Genomic DNA, 16,667 nt, shown 5'->3' on the forward strand with positions numbered 1-16,667 from the left:
TACCTCTGCAATTAGCATATCAGCAGCAATAATTCTCTGTTGTTCAAGTGCCAGTTACAACATGGCTGTCACATTCCTGAATGTGGCATATTGTGCCAATGTTTGTTTGTTGTTTCCGAAGCAAGATTAAATTTTATTCACTTACGAACCGCATTGATCTTTAACCCACTCTTCCTCATCTTTTTAATCAGTGATTGGTTTGTCTTGCTCTTTGGTCCTGTTTATTTTTTGTGCATTTTTTTCCCTGTTTTCTTTTTTAAATTAAATTAAATTAAATTAAATTAAATTTAAATTCTGCATAAAATCCATGTTGTGCAAATACCTTTCTGAACAATGTCTGGCCTTACACCCTCTCTTATTTGCAGCTATTGTATGTGTGAAGCATTGGAGCACCTGACTTTTTTTCCTTCACTTCTGCTAGCTTGTTAAAAAATACAAAGTATCTCATTTCCAGATGCCCCATGAACATTTTCATGCAGAGAAACTACTTCACCATTAGTTCATCCCTTCAGCAATATAAATGCTTCAGAAGCACTGTTTCACGGCTTTGCTTAACCAAGAAATTTTGTTTGGCTAAAAAGAAGTGTGACATTTGTCTCTGTGTATGCACAGGACAAGAGCTGGTTATTGCACGCTATCTTGAGTCTTTTGCAATAGCTAAATGGGAAGAACTCCTGTAGACATGACCATGCATTTTAAAACACTGTAGTTGCTAATCTAGTCACAAAGTAGAATATGTAGCAAAGATGAGAGCGAACCCCTTATCAATGTTCAATTGTATGGTGTATAGTGTGTACACCAGGCTGTGCTTTGTTCAAATACAGCTTACAGTTTTAAAATCTGCTTTCAAAGAGATTGTTTATTAAATAGGAAAAAAAAAAATCATACCAGCAAAGTAACTAATCACTTCACCAGAACACAGTATGTTCTTGTTAGTGTGTGCTGCTCATGAATTTATCAGGTATACTTTTATATTTACGTAAGCAGCAATAAGATATATTACCGCATCCTTGTTTTCCTATCTATAAACGAACTGATCTCAAAGGCACTAAATCTGCTAAGTCTCCATAAACGGACAATGGAGCAATTTCAGAAAATACTGAATCGTAATACCAAGAGATTGCAACAGTTATTCCTATTTCATGTAGGTTGTCAGAAGAACAGATTTCCATTTGCCCAAATTAAAATAGTTACATTTCTAGAGGGAATAAACACCTCTCTTGAAATGTGTTGACTGCACCACAAATGCAAGTACGTGGTGCAAAATCACCCAGTTATTTGTATCTCTTTTTAGTCACTATGACATAAGCAATGATTTTTAAACTACTGCAAGATCACTGAACAAAGTTTATTTATATACCTTAAAGTCTGTCTGGATTTGCTATTCCAAGAGGATGCGCAAACCTTCTCTTAATAAATGTAATTCACTCGAGCAAGGGACTGTCAAGTAGTTCCTGCATAAGACAATTTGTGACACTGGGATTAATACAAGGTAGTGTTTACTTGGTATGTGTCACTATTGTTTAGCAATAGAACTGTCAGGATGTCTCAGAAAATTGCTTGGGAATGATTACTCACTAGGGAAAACAGCAATCCGCAGTTAGTGAGAGTTAGTTGGTTTAAAACATAGATCATCTGCCTTTAACTAAGGAAGCTTCACTCAAAAACCTTAGCACATCTATGAGTATTTGCTGGTCAGTATGGTGACCTGTTAAAGAACATGAAAGAAAGAAATCTATACTAGCTCACACTGTTGGTCCACTTAATTCAGCACTGTTTCTTTGAGTGGCAGTAAAGGACACTGTTTAGGGAAGAGTATGTGAACTTGGGCTTTTTCTGTGCTTCACTCTTTTCACACATCCCCACTCTTTGAAACAGTTAGATTAGAGATGGTGGAGGGTACATGCTTTTAGTGCCTCCCTGTGAAACTAATGTCCATAAATCTGTCTGATCTTTTTTTTTTTTTTTTTTTTTTTTTGAGCCTGCTGTGCTCTCTGCTGTACAGTGAGTGTCCTGTGGCAATAAATTCCAAACGTTCACTGTTTGCTGTGCAAAGAGGTATGAAGCTTGTTAAATTCAGTTTAAAACATCATCAGCTCAGGTGCAATGTATGTGCATATATATAGTATTCAAATCCCTTCACAACTGTTCTGATGTTCTGACAGGCTGCTGTTCGGTTTGCATGTTTGTATTAATCTACAATTACAGCAAAACCACAGAGGTAAAGCAGTTGTTCTGTTCAGAGCTAAAACATGGAATCTCTTACATGTTCAGTCAGGGAACTTTTGCATAGCTTTGTCAGAAGTTGAGAGCTCTGTTTCTGATGTGATATAAAGCAGATTGGAGAGAAAAGATTCAGCTGTAATTTTAATTTGCTGGTTAAAAGGATTCTGGCCTTTCTGAATCAGCAATTGGGGCTATGTCTAATCTCTTTCCTCCACTCACGTTGCAACAGAGGGTTGCCTAAGTGAGCTATGTTGGCTCTTTGCCACTCAATATTTCCCTTCACCAGGGAAACCCCCAAATGGCTTTTAAAGCCATTTATAGCCCCAGGATAGTGCCAAAGGTGAAGGCACGTCACCACCTTCTTCAAGAGTTTGAAGGCAAAGATGTGGGAGGGATTCACAGGAGGCAACCTAGGCAAGCTCATAGCAAGCTATTTCTTCCACAAACATTTTTTCAACTGTTGATGCCTCTTGTTTAATGCATTAATCAATCTAATCATCTCTGGTAGCTTTATTTAAAAAAAAAATCAGGAGCAGAATTAAAAGGACTGATATATCATTTTTGGCAGGCTAATAGGAAGAAGTGCGCAAACTGCTCTGACAACTGAAAAGCATATAAGCTTATGAAAAAAAAGCTTATAAAAGTGCTTTGTCTCTGCCATGCAGAAAGTATATCCCTCCAAGAGGAAGGTTTGTGATTCAGGGGGAAAATCCCATGACAAAGCCTCAGTCCTAACAATTGCATGTAAGAGAGATTAAGTCATGGGAAACTCTTGTGAATAGCATTGCATGAAAAGCTCATGAATAAAAAGAAACATGCAGCAACATGAAACATGCGTAGCTTCAGGCTTCACTGCAAACTTGAAACACAGGCCATGTTTACAGAACTGTTTCCTGGGGTACATGCTTCTTTTGAGCAAACAGGAGCCTAATTTCAAGCGACCTACGGAGGCCATGGCTTGGCTTTGCATCAAAAGCATTCAACTTTTTCTGCTATGTGTTGATGTGAAAGGAGGCGAAACCTGGTATTCCCAAAGGATTGCTGGTACTACTTCTTCAGATGTGGTGGTGCACAAATTGCGGTCTCAGTGCTCTGTGCAGTTCCTAAGTGACCAAGAAGACCCAATTCTGTCTTCAAAACTTAAAAGGCAAAAGAAAGCAAACAGCAGCAGACAACCAATATCCGATGAGCCTACTTTGAGGAAAAACAGTCACTGTTCCAATCTTTCTCCTTTGCTTCCCATCATCCTGGTAGTTGTGCCCACCTGTTGCTCTATTCTACTCCACTTTGCTTTCCAGATAACTGGTTGACTGGCTTTGTTTCACTGTAACACAGTCTATTGTCCTGGTGGCATAGAATAGGAAAAACGGATCCAAGCCCTAGAAATAAACTGTGGCCCACTGTCAGCCGACAACAAGCGCGTCGTCCTTTTTCTGCCCTACTGTTCTACACTGCCCAACTCAGGGGACAAGCTTGGGCAAGGGAAACTTTGTTTTGTCTTAGTTTGTAGCGAAAGGGTCGGGGCCCGCGGGGCTGGGCGGGCCGAGCAGAAGGGGAAGGCCCACTCGTGAAGCAGCGCAGCCGAGCAGGCGCCGGGCCGGGCGCTGACGGCCCTAGGGCCTCCTGGGAAATGTAGTTCTCCTCGGGAGCCGTGTGCGCCACTCCAGAGCTCCTCCTCGCGCGGCCTGCTGGAGACTTGTAGTTCTTCATGTTCCGACCTCCGCGGCAGCCGATTGCGGCGGCGCGGGACAGGACTACCCTTCCCAGCGCGCACCGCTCCTCCGCGGCTCCAGCTGTAAACAAACAGCGCGGAGCGCGATGGCGGCGGCTGCGGGACAGTGAGCGTCGGGGCTGAGGGCAGGCGGCTTCTGTGCACTCTGCGTGGGTCTGCGGGGGCTGGCGGGGCACATGGATGACAGTAAGGTAAGGGCCTGTCGCTGCGTGTTGGTTCCGGGGAGCGAACGGAGCTGGGCTTCCTCGGAGGCCGCGTCCTTTCAGGGGCGGATGGCAGAGCTCGTGGGGCGGCCGTGGGACTGGCAGAATTGCCGCTGCATCCGCTCAGCGTGGAGGTGCACAACCCCCGGTGAGTTCGGATATTTCAGCTGGCTGCAGCGGTGGTTGTGGGGGTATCGGTGTTGTGCCTTAAGAGCTCGAGTCCCCAGGAATCAGCCGGGTGGAACCACAGTCAGGTAGGCCGCGGGATGGGATAATTTGCCCAGAATCACTGAATATCCCGAGTTGGAAGGGGACTGCCAAGGTCACAGAGTCCAACTCCTGTCTCTGTGTGGTTTAATCCACGTTTACATATTTGTCAAGAATCGCTTATGTCAACAAAATGCTTACAATTGTGTGGGTTAACTGAATGAAACAGGGTGTATGGTCAGGCACTAGTTTAGAGCATACAGAAGGTTTAATTCTAGAGGCGTATATAGCTCCTTCACTTCTAGAATTACTTTATAGCAGGAAATCTGCAGATTTTTCATTAAAACTTCTTTTATACAATCATTGTGTTTTGTGAGGTCTCACTAATCTGCTTCTCTTGAAAAAGTCGTTGGACACATTGACTAAATAAACTTTACATTGGCACCCAATCAATAACGCAGGTGTTTGCTCTTTTTTTCCTTAGAAAAACTCATGTGAAGTGAAGAAAAAAATATACAGAGTGGAATATTTCCTTTTCTTTCCTTCAGTCTCAAATACAATTTCACAATATGATGTTTTCATGTAATGCTTATCACTGAGATATTTTCAAGGATGATGACTTTGAAAAGCAGTGCTGCCCAGAACTACTGGATGTGGCTGTCAGTAAGGAAAAGTGAAAACTGTACTTCCCTCACCAGGTTTTCCCTTAGGTGATACTCTTGGGTGATTTCAGATCTCCATATCTAATACTGAAAATTGTTGATGTTTTTCAGTAAGGGCCTGCTGCACTGAAAAAAAAATTCACTGTTATTTTGTAGAGCTACAATTACTTTCCGAACAAATTCATGAGGCCTAAGAGTTTGATGGCTCCACTGAGGAGATCATCTTTCTGTTGGGAGGGTGCTTCCCATTTTGTGTTGCTGTGTGAGAATGAAGCAAGCACTGTTTATACTTCATTTTATAGCCAGCACAATCTGCCAGCTCAAGCAAGCACGTCCTTGAAGCCTTTTAAAAGTTCCACCTAGTCACGTTTTCCTCATTATTGGAAGGGCTGGACTGTATAATCTGAGAGTCTTATCATGGAAGTGAACGAGGTGACTGTGAAAGGAATTTTCCTGTATAAGCTGAGGTAATTAAGTTACATCAGCAGTGAGGTAACCATTCTATAGCTACATCCACCCATGTTCAGAGTTTTTTGTTTGTCTGTGTAAAGAATTTGGAATTGCAAGGTGTACATTTTCTCTAATTCTTAGTGTTCTATCACCGAAACACAGAATGGTTGAGGTTGGAAGGGACCATTTGGGATCATCTAGTCCAACTCCTCTGCTTCAAGCAGGGTCACTCAGAATACACTGCACAGGATAACATCCGTGTGGGTTTTGAGTATCTCTGTAGAAGGAGATATGGGCTTCTTGTTCCAGTGCTCTGCTACCCTCACAGTGAATAAGTTTTTTTTCATGTGCAAATGAAGCATTCTGTGTTTCAGATTGAGCCCATTGTCTCTTGTCCTGTTGCCAGCCACAAAAGAAAACAGCTTGACCCCATTCTCTTGAAACTTTCCCTTAAGATATTTGTACACATTAACAAGATCCCCTTTCAGTCTCCAGGCTGTACAGTCCCAGGTCTCTCAGCCTTTCCTCATAAGGGAGACGTTCCAGTCCCCTAATCATCTTTGTGTCCCTCTGATGGACCCTCTCCAGTAGTTCCCTGTCTTTCTTGAACTGAGGAGCCCAGAACTGGACACAATACTCCAGATGTGGCCTCACCTGGAGGGGAGGATCACCCCCCTCAGCCTGCTTCTCATGCTCTCTTTAATGTGTCCCAGGATACCACTGGCCTTCTCAAGCACCAGGACACACTGTTTGGCACAAGGGCATAATGTTTGCATGGTCAACCCACTGTCCATCAGTACTCCCAGGTCCTCTGCAGGGTTACTTTCCAATAGATGAGACCCTATAATTTAGCCCTGTCAGGTTTAAGAGGTCATTAGAGAAATAGTTCAGCCTTAATATATTCCTCAAAATGAGAAGGACCACAAAGATGAGTTAGGGGCCTGGAGCAACTCCTGTACCAGGAAAAGCTGAGGGACTTTGGACTCTTCAGATTGGATTAGGCTGAGAGGAGATCGCATCGCTGTTTATAAACATCTAAAATGTAAGAGTCAAGTCGATGGGAGATGGATTCATCTCAGCTGCATGCAGCAGTAGAACATGGGGCGATGGGCAGAAACGAGCACAGGAAGTTCCATGCGAAGGAAGAATTTATTTACTGTGAGAGTGATAGAGCACTGTAACAAGCTGCCTGGAGAGATTGTGGGGTCTCCTTCTCTGGAGATATTCAAGATCTGGATTGATATTTCATTGTGTGACCTAATTTAGGGAACCTGCATTGGCAGGGGGGTTGGACTTAATGGTCTCCAGAGGTCCCTTCCAACCCCTACCATTATTTGATTAGATGAAGTAGTAAAAATGAAAGGGAGAGGCAGAAAATACAAGCATCAGATCTAGAAAACTTTCATGTTCAAGTTTAAAAGGGTATTTTGAAATTAATAAAAAGTAAAAATAAACAACAACAACAAAACCTAAAATATGACCCTCTCGGCTAAAGATTACCTTCTTAATAAATTAATCACTTTGTATGGATAGACCTTTTGTATTAATTTCTATTGGCATACTTGCCTAAGTTGTATGAATCGCTTGCTCCCTTAATATCTTACATTTTTGGATCATTATCAGGTGCTTGCTCAGTGTGATTCAGGTTACTGAGTCTGCCAGTGAAAGTTAACTATCTAGTCTGTGCAAAGTACATAAAATATTGTGTAATGGAAGAACAACAAGAGTACTTTCTGGATGGCTTCTATACTACAGTCTCATGTGATGTGCTGTTACTTGGCAGACTGAATAATTTCATCTTTATTGTAACTAACTTAATTTGATTATTTGTTTTGAAAAGAAAAAAATGTTTGCAAGCATCACTAGATTATTTTTCCTTTCTACTGTAGTGAATGCAGCGTTTAGGCTTGATTTTGTTCCTTCCCAATCATTTCTGTAGTTTTCTATAATTTCTGTATACAATCACCATTTAGATTCTGCAGACCTATGCTATTAATACAAACAAGAATCTGCTGAAGATGATTTCTTGAGTTGGATCTAAAACACTGGCTGGTGTAGTGCTTAGGAGCAATTTATTTATCTGTGAATGAGCCAAAAACTGCTGGAAGGCACTGGGCTGGTCAGCACTATCGACACTGAAGAAAAATGGGTAGCATTGTTTTAACCTTCCGGATTGTGCAGTTCCTGCTTATGTGACAGGCCAGTGTCATTCCAAGTAGCTCGGTTCCTTGGGCAGGCAAATGCTAGTAGCCACAGCAAGTATCTCCTTCCCACGGAGGGCAGCTCTGTGACACATTCTGGCCATCATCTGCAGACATCTGCTGAAACCCTTTTTGCATAAATAATAATAGTAAGAGGAAGCAGCCCAAAATCTGATGGCTGTTTCCATGTCAGGGCAGGTAATTGAAGCTATTTCCAATTCCAGGTCAAATGATTTTGTGCTCGAACACTGTTAGCACAACAAGAGTGATCTTATAGTCTAAGTGCTGTATCAGAAAGGGAGATAAGCTGTATTTTTCTGTTTTCTGAATTCTGATTGAACTGAAATACGGACTTGGATTGGATGAGTTTCTGACAGATGGGTGTCATTATTAACATTTCTGTGACAAATCTCATCGTTAGTGTTGTTCTAGGTCTTCATGGCATATAACTCCCTGAAAAAACAAATCCCCACTAGTAGTTCCCATCCCTTTATAAACTCCAGGGGAATACAGAGGGAATACTTGTCTTTTGTTGGTTCTCTGCCGTGCTTGGGATCAGCTAGAATTTCTGTTTTGTCTTCTTTCTGTCACATCAGCATAGTGACTGACTAGGTAAACGTGACTAAAGATCTGGTAACGTGGGATGCCAGCAAAGCATTTATCAGGCTTTTTGTTGTTGTAGTTGTTGTTTTTCCCTGGGTTGCTTAAGGTTACAGCAGAAGCTTCTAAATATTGGTAAGGAAAAACGACTAAGGATGAAAGATTTGGTTAAATCACTTATTTAATTAGCTGTGGGTGATTCTGATTATATGGTGCAATGGAGACGGTATGAATCTCTTGGGATTGTGTGAAGGCAGATGATTAGGGTCTAACTGCTGAAAGAAGGGGAGGAAGCTCTTCACTATGTCCACAGTCCTAGTGGTGAGACCACTAGCAAACAGTGACCTACAGGATGCGATCCTTCCTTAGGTGAGGACGGAGCTGCACTTTGCATGCCCAAAAAAGGACAGCCACTTTTCTTTAGCTGATGCTGCTGCTTCCCTTGACCGTGGCTGGTTCGCTCTGTACAACTTTGGTGGCTTGCTTGTGTAATCAGATGAGTGCTGGGGAGATTAAAGTTAAGATTCGGAAATCCCCAAAGTTGAGCGAAGGCAACAAAGATGAGGGAGGCTATTTAGGATGTGTTCCTTTGTGCTGCAAGTTGCACAAAGTTTTATATAAAGTAATGAATTGTTAGAGATGTAGCAGATGTTGCTTTGTGCCTTGGACCAGATCGTCCTGTTGTAGGGCTTCAAGTTTAATGGTTTCCCACATGCAGTAACTGAAAAACAGTATCTGAGTTTAGAAGATTTTAGGAAGTGCATCATGGAGTAAATGAATTGTTCAATCTGTATTCTGTAGTTCAAATGTGAAAGACTGGATTTTTGTTGGCTTTTCTGAATGTGTTATGTTTGTTTCATTATCGCTAGATGTCCATTAAGTACTTTCTCTATTTGATTCTGAGGGGCAGCTACTCCTGAATAAATTAGGAGAGGCAATGTACAAAAGGGTACATTATGTTGGCATGTGATTGTTGACTTGCTTTCCAAAGAAAGAATAGGCTCAATTGTATAATCTGTTTTTTCATTCTAGCACATTGGTTCACTATGTTATTGTTTTTATTGCAGCCTGCTAAGTTTATAGAACAAACGACTTCTTTGAATGTTGAAGCTGACTTATTTTGCAGCCTTATACAGTAGAAAGTGTCTTCTTTTCTTTATGAACTCCGATATTTTGTGCAATCTCTCTTAGGAAGAAGTAGTTTATACACAGTGTGGTGAACCACTAGGCCTGCATTGAAATTCCTATATGTAGGTGTGTGTTAGGTGTGTTTCTCCACACCCTCTCCAGTCAAACAGTGTGGTCAGAATGCAAATAGAGAGAAATTCTCACTTCCCCTCACTCAAGAGGGGAAATGGAACCTGTGACTGAAGTAATGCTTACAGGGCAGTACTACCTTATGGCCAGTGTGCTGGGTTTCATACCATATTTAAAAGGCTTTCGTATGCCACATTCTCTTAGTAAGAGTAATATATTTGGGTGGGGAAGCACAGAGTAAACTTTGAGGAAACTATTTCTTTCTTTTGTACTTGTAGGAAGAGGTGCTTTCAGATCTGTAAAATGGAACCACGAAGGAAGGGACAGAATGGTTCCAGAACCATCAGTGGGTAGGGCAAGAAGTTACGTGGTTGCTTTTCTGCAAAGGAGATCTAAATTACACAGTGGAAGAAATTACTGTTGGGATAGGTTGCATGAGAAGTCAGTTTTCCAGGTTGTATCAAACTGTTTCAGATGTAAATATGACCAGAGTGATTCAGTACAGCTCAAATGGAGGACTCAGTGGAATTGAATCTCCTATTTAGTAAAAACACTCAGAAGGTTCCTTTGAAATAAATCCAGACAGGAATTTCAGATGAGGTGCAGATAATTCAGAGATGTTTTATCTTTAGAATAGGCTGAAAATGCTGTCATTTTATTGCAGCAAAACGAAGTTTTGGTTTGTATTGATATAAATCTTGTTCTGTTTTTATTCAAATTTAAAGTGTTAAACTCCATAATAAAGTATTCTTGAGCTGACACATACTAGGGCAGGGGTTGCTGGTAATACTAAAATTATTTTGCTAGAAATCATCTCTCTCCCTCCTAGAGGTCCTAGAAATTCTAGGACCTAGAGGTCCTAGAAACTCCTAGAGGTCCTCCTAGAGGACCTAGAAATCTAGTACAACCTAGAACTGTTGTACTGTGTCTGGTTTGGGGCTCTCCAGTAGAAGAGAGATACAGAGCTGCTGAAGAGAGGGCCAGAAGAAGCAGCGTGTGAGTGACAGAGCACTGACACAGGTTGCCCAGGGTTGTGGTGGAGGATCCATGCTCAGAAATGGTCTGAATATGATCCTGAGCACCCTGCTCTTTGGTGCTGAACCAGATGAACCCAAGAGGTCCCTTCTCACCTCAGCCATTCTGTGTTTCTGTGATATTGCTCCTCCAAATTGGGTTAGTGACATATACAGTAGGACTACTTAAGAACTGATTCAATATCAAGTCTAACCCTTTTGGCTTGTTTTTGGTGCTATCATTCAAAGCTTTGTACATCAGCCCCTGAAATGAGCTACATCTTCTTTCCTCTAGTGCTCTAGAATTGGCCCAAGTATGTGCAAGTTTTTTCTGCTTGAGACAGCTATGGGCACAATTACGTGGTTTCAGCATTCCTTTTGTAGAACATCATCTTTAGTGTACCTTTCTTTTTCAGGTGGTTGGAGGCAAAGTAAAGAAACCAGGAAAGCGAGGTCGTAAACCAGCCAAAATAGACTTGAAGGCAAAACTTGAAAGAAGTCGTCAGAGTGCAAGAGAGTGTAGAGCCAGGAAGAAGCTGAGGTACCAGTACCTGGAAGAGCTGGTTTCAAGCCGAGAGCGAGCCATCTGTGCTCTCAGAGAAGAGCTTGAAATGGTATGAAACCATCACTTAACCTGACCCTCAATATTGTTTGGGGCCTACCATTGTGGACTTTTGTTCCTGAAATAGCATTAACTAAAGTGAGAGTGGGATTTGGCTAGCCATAGAATATTAAAACATCTTTAGCAGATGCACTCAGCTGCTTGCCTACTTTGCATGATGAATATGAACATCATGCTGTAAGTTATCTGCTGGTTATGAACTAGAAGTAAGCTAAGAAAGCACCATTGCATATGACCATTTTATGGGTTTGTTAATCAAGAATTTTAGATGAGGGAGTTAGGAACAAGGCAAATGTCCTGTAACTCTGCCTTGCACAATCAGGAAGGACCTCTTAATAGTCAGTCAGCCCCAGAGTCATGTGAAATATTTCTTTTTAATAGGCCATGAACTGGAACGGTATTCTGGCATGCTAACAGCAAGAAAATGCACAAAGTGTTCCATGTTGTTTAATAATTACAGTATTGTGTCTAGCTCTGCCATCGTGTAGCAGTTTATTGACTGAAACAGGATTTACTGAAGCCAGGTATGCAACCAGGGACACATGCTTAGCTCGTTAGTACTCTGCAGTTTTGTAAGTAAATTCAAACCTTAAATGAATATATTGGAAGGTAAAGATTACAGCTTTGTTTTGTCTGCTAATGTGATCCTGGCAGTTTGCTAATGCTTAACATGTTTGCGTATTTCAGTACAAGCAGTGGTGCATGGCAATGGACCAAGGGAAAATCCCCTCTGAAATAAAAGCCTTACTAACTGGAGAGGAGCAGGGCAAAGCACAGCAGAACTCAGCCAAACTCACCAAGGCTGGGAAGACAGAACCAAACAGCGGCAATCCTTGTAAGTATCCGCCTATAATTAATTCCTATTTCATTACATCTTTTATGGTGTAGGAGGATGGCTGTGGTGTAGGAAGAAACATAAGGATGTACTCTTGGGCACAAATAGTTGATTGAAGCAAAGGGTTTAGTGGGTGGTACAAAGATTCTGTGTAATGTTTACGTGGACAACACAGAAATCATACTAGTTAGGAGGCTGGGTAGTTATTTTAAAAGTAGACTCAATACTTGTGTTTCAGTAAGGCCTGTGAAGGCCTGAGACCATAATCTTCTACTACATTTTTTGTTTTCCTAATGTCAAGGAAATGGAGTACCTAACATAATTTAATTTTTAAAACTTGATCAAGAAAACATTATTCTAGCTGCAACCACTCAAAAATGAGAAATGCTGAACTTGTGATTTCCAATGGAGGTTTTTTTTCTGCCTCATTTGTGCTCGTCAGCAGAATGAAATAAGATTCTTCTGGGGATTGAAAGATGACTTTGTTACATGATCTTTCATTTTGCTGATACATGCATGCAAAGGACTGAGTTAAGGTAACACAGGCAATTCTGTATCTCCTATTTTCTAGTCTTTTAATATTTCATGCTACAGATTAAATTACTATTTACATGTTCCTAGCTTTGCTTTTAAGAAACAATGCAGAAAACACATGTGTCACTATAACAGTCTTTCCCTATGGTGCATCATTCACAGGAGTCAAATGCAGAACCTGCTGCACTACAGCAGAGATAGCTTGGTAGCTAGCAGAAGAATGCTGTTATTGGAGAAGTGGATGCATCCCTGGGTCCGGATTGAAGGATGCCAGTCTGCTGTCTTCTCTTCGCTCCTCCCCACGTGAAACTCTTGCTTGTGGTACTCCTAAACCTGCATGGAGTGGGGCTTCTGGGGTAATAGGTGTTTGTGTTAAGTGGAGCCTTGTTCTTACTTTCTCTACACCTCACCCCCAAAAAATACAGCTGTGTAGCTTTTGGACATTCTTAGTAAGAGATGGGGGCTGCTTTTGTGTTAGAGGCTTGAGACTAGAATTAGACTGGCTTTGTGGACAGTAGTCATGTGGTTGGTAACCATTATGGGAGTCTGAGAGGTTCTGTACAATAAAAGCAGGAGAAAGATCTTGTAACAGCTTTGCTAAAGCTAAATAGAATGCTGCAAGACAAGGAAAAGGAGTCTCATCAAGTTTTCAGTAAAAAGTTTTATAGCAAAGTGACTTTCAACCTGAATAAAGGTATTGTTTTCTGCATCATTTATAACACTATGTGTCTTTTATGTTAATAGAATTCTTAGAGAAGTACTACATATATTCCCTGCTTCTGCCCATACATTTTTCACAGATTGTATTTCTTCCCTCTTACCCTCAGTAAGACAGTCAAAGAATCCACCTACACTCTACTTACAGCAGTGGAACAACTGCCACTGATTGTGCCCTGCTATTTTCTTGTATCTACCTAAAATTTGAGCCCAGGTATCTTTGTAGGCTGTGATGTGATATGAGCTCTGCTGTCAGTTCCCAGCCAAAGATAATGCTGAGAACACGTAACTAGGAAAGCAAGTTGCATCAGTTTGGTCTTATCAAAACAGAGGTGATGGCAAAAGTTTTGTGGACTGATTTACTCATTTAAGACACTGACAGTTGACCTGTTACTTTATTTAGACTGCACTTTCTTCTGCACATGTGTTTTGTGTGCGTGTGTGTGTGTGTGTGTGATGAAAAGCAAAGAGTGGAGCTCCCAGGATTTTCAGTGGGACTTCTGCTTTGCTTGTTCTCTGTTTTGTTTCTGACAATGCCTTTCTCTGTATTTTATGAGATGCATGGAAAAAAAATTAATTTTATGTTTTCTTCTTTGTTTCATAAAATAAATATTGTAATGAATGACTTTGCTAGACTGAATGTTGCATTCTTTTTATTGAACTAATAATGTCTGTTTGGAATTATCTTCATTTAGAATTACTCAAAAGCACTGAAAATAATAAAGTGCCATATTTCAGTGTACAATGCACAGTTCTTTTCAGAATTTCATTCTGAGTACTTGTATTAATCCTTGAAGCATGGCTTTCAGTTTATTTTCTAGACCCACCACACGTGTACTTACTTAACAGTTTCCAGAAGTGTTGCATAGGCATAGAAAACTACTATGAAAAGTTAAGCAACACTGAAACAGAGATGGAAATGAGTTGTGTTTTTTTTTTCACCCCCTATTTTAAGCTCTGAACTGCAGTTTGTTCTGAAAGACAGCGACTTTGTCGCCAACCCATAAGTGTAGATCTTTTGTATTCTTGCCTGTTCTTTTTCTGTGTTCTCTGAAAGAAAAAAATCCAGAAAAACAACTAAGTAGGCCAGATGTCCAATACTATAATCTGTGAACCTTGCAGTTGGATTTGATAACATGAGCGTGCCAAAAGCGTAATATGTTGGATTTGGTTAGAATTAGACTTACACAGCACTTCTAGTTTCATATGTAAACAACGTACTGTAATTAAACATATATTTCAAAAGTTATTTATGTACCTAAGTATCTTTCTGAATCAAAGATGCTGAAACCATACAGGAAGACTGTGGCATTTATGACTGGAACAGTTCCACTGTGATAAATGCAGCACTGATCTCATCAAAAATACCACCCTTGCTCTCTTCCATCCATTCTTTCCTGGTTTCATTTCCCGTGGTACTATGCAAGAAAGTTCTCTGGGAGTTTGCTTTTATGAAGGAAATGGGGAACTGGAATTTTTGGATGTGATGAGCAACAGTGTTTGTCTGTTTCCCACACTAGTGGCTCCTGTTTCTGGGCTTAGTCAACAGTTGGCATTATGGGGCTGTGTTTGGGAGCCTGGCGAGCTCTGGGGCACAGTTAGTGGCCGACGAGGCAATGAGCAATAAAATTACTGCTAATATAAGAGGCAAATGTTTTGGATTTGTCTACGAGCAGTAAAAGCTGAAATAAGATCTTTATTCCTCATTATGCTTCAGAGTGGTAGCACGAATGATAGAGGATCAGCTCACATAGAAATCCCTGTTGTAGGTAATGAAGGCAAAACACCAGCTCGTGACTTCCTGCTGTTAATGGCGCTGAGCAATAATTTCACTGTAAATTATGTGCATAGTTGGATTTCTTGTGTCTTTGTGCATTTATATTAGACAACAAAGGCTGCTTATTTGCAGTAAATTCTGTGGTATCTCATACCAAATGAAATCACTGGACTACAAGTGATGCTGTGTTTATGAAATGTATAGATTTGTATATTTAGATAAATAAGTAGAATCACCACAGTCAGTTATAACCATTCTCTTAAGCAATTTCTGCAGATTTCTGTTGCTTAATTGCTGTATTATTCATACCGTTGTTTGTATTTTCTTTTTTACTTCACTTAAGTCATAACCAGAAAACACTGTCATTGTTCAGCTAAGGATTTTCAGCAGCGTTTCATTAAAAAAACAAACCCAACAACAACAACTGGCCTTCAGTTTCTTTTTCTCCTCCAGAAAAAGCACTTAGGAGGTGGAAGTCTTACTTCCATAGCTTGTGCAATGTTAGCTCTGCTTTTCTGTGTCTGCTTCTAACTGAAAAAAGGCTTAAGTCAAAACTATGAACTGCTACTTTGAGCAACTCTTGTGTATGTCCACTCTATTGTGGTGGCCAATGATGATGTTATTAACTATGCTGCAGCTAATAGATATTCTGTTGCGTAGAAAAGACTGCAAGTAGATTGCAAAAGTAGGATTGTAAAATACTTATTTTCATGAGACAGGATGTTTGCTGTGAATGGAAATTGCATGGTATGAAAGTTGTTCTTTTCCATATCTTCTTATGGCAACTTTGAAAATGTATTTTGATCAATTTATAGAGTGCTGGCAACAGCAGTGCTGCATATTCCTGTCATAGAGCATATCAGCCTGCCCCAGATGCCTGCTGATGTAAAAACAGTTCTTCCCTCTTCCCTCTTGAACGTAGATCCTGCCGGATTGCTACATCAGTGTTTTCTGTTTGGAATTTCTGAAATCTCCCACTTCACTGTATGCACCTGTTCTACACTACAGGAATCTTCTGTGAGTCTTCGTTCTTCCACAAATGGCCTGGCAGCTATTTTCAAAAGCCATCAAGGCATCCTTTTCCAGAGGACAGCATAAAAATATGAATTATTCTGCTGTGATTTTTGGTTTGTTCAGATGTTCTCTTCAGCTGTATGATCAGAAGGAAGGCAACACTTAGCAGATGGGGGCAACAGACAGCAGCTGCCAACGTTGACAACATTGGCTAAATACTGGGCATCTGTTGGAGTGGTTGTGGTACTCACAAATTTGAAAGTCTTCTTTCATCTCCAACATTCTGAAATTTCGATTATTTTATAACTTACATGTCTTTATAAGCCGAGGTTTCCTATCATTTTCACTGATGAGAGAGTTTGAAAATAAAAGGGTAAATTCAACTTGCCAGCACGTAACTAAAGTATGCTGTGAAGCTAAGGGGAAATCTGCTTGTGGAAGAAAAAATTCTGGCTCACAGGCCTTTATTTATCCCATGAATACATGCCAGGAGAAGTTCGATTTAAGTAAGTAAGATCGTAGGGTTAGCTTTCCATTTAAACCTAGAATCCTGTCTAGCATCTAAGATAAAGGGGAATGGGATGTTGCCTAGATTTCTGATCAGCTAGTTATTCTTG

General features: G+C 40.7%; 1 protein-coding gene across 1 annotated transcript; it reads left to right on the forward strand.

The window, feature by feature from the left end:
• Positions 1–4,021: 4,021 nt before the first annotated feature.
• CREBL2 (cAMP responsive element binding protein like 2) lies at positions 4,022–13,892 on the forward strand. Its single transcript, NM_001278110.4, has 4 exons — positions 4,022–4,149; positions 10,968–11,165; positions 11,861–12,008; positions 12,705–13,892. Coding segments are annotated over exons 1-4 (363 nt in total). The 5' UTR covers positions 4,022–4,134; the 3' UTR covers positions 12,707–13,892.
• The last annotated feature ends 2,775 nt before the right edge of the window (positions 13,893–16,667 follow it).

This window comes from Gallus gallus, chromosome 1, assembly GCF_016699485.2.
Source record: "Gallus gallus isolate bGalGal1 chromosome 1, bGalGal1.mat.broiler.GRCg7b, whole genome shotgun sequence".
NCBI lineage: Eukaryota > Metazoa > Chordata > Aves > Galliformes > Phasianidae > Gallus > Gallus gallus.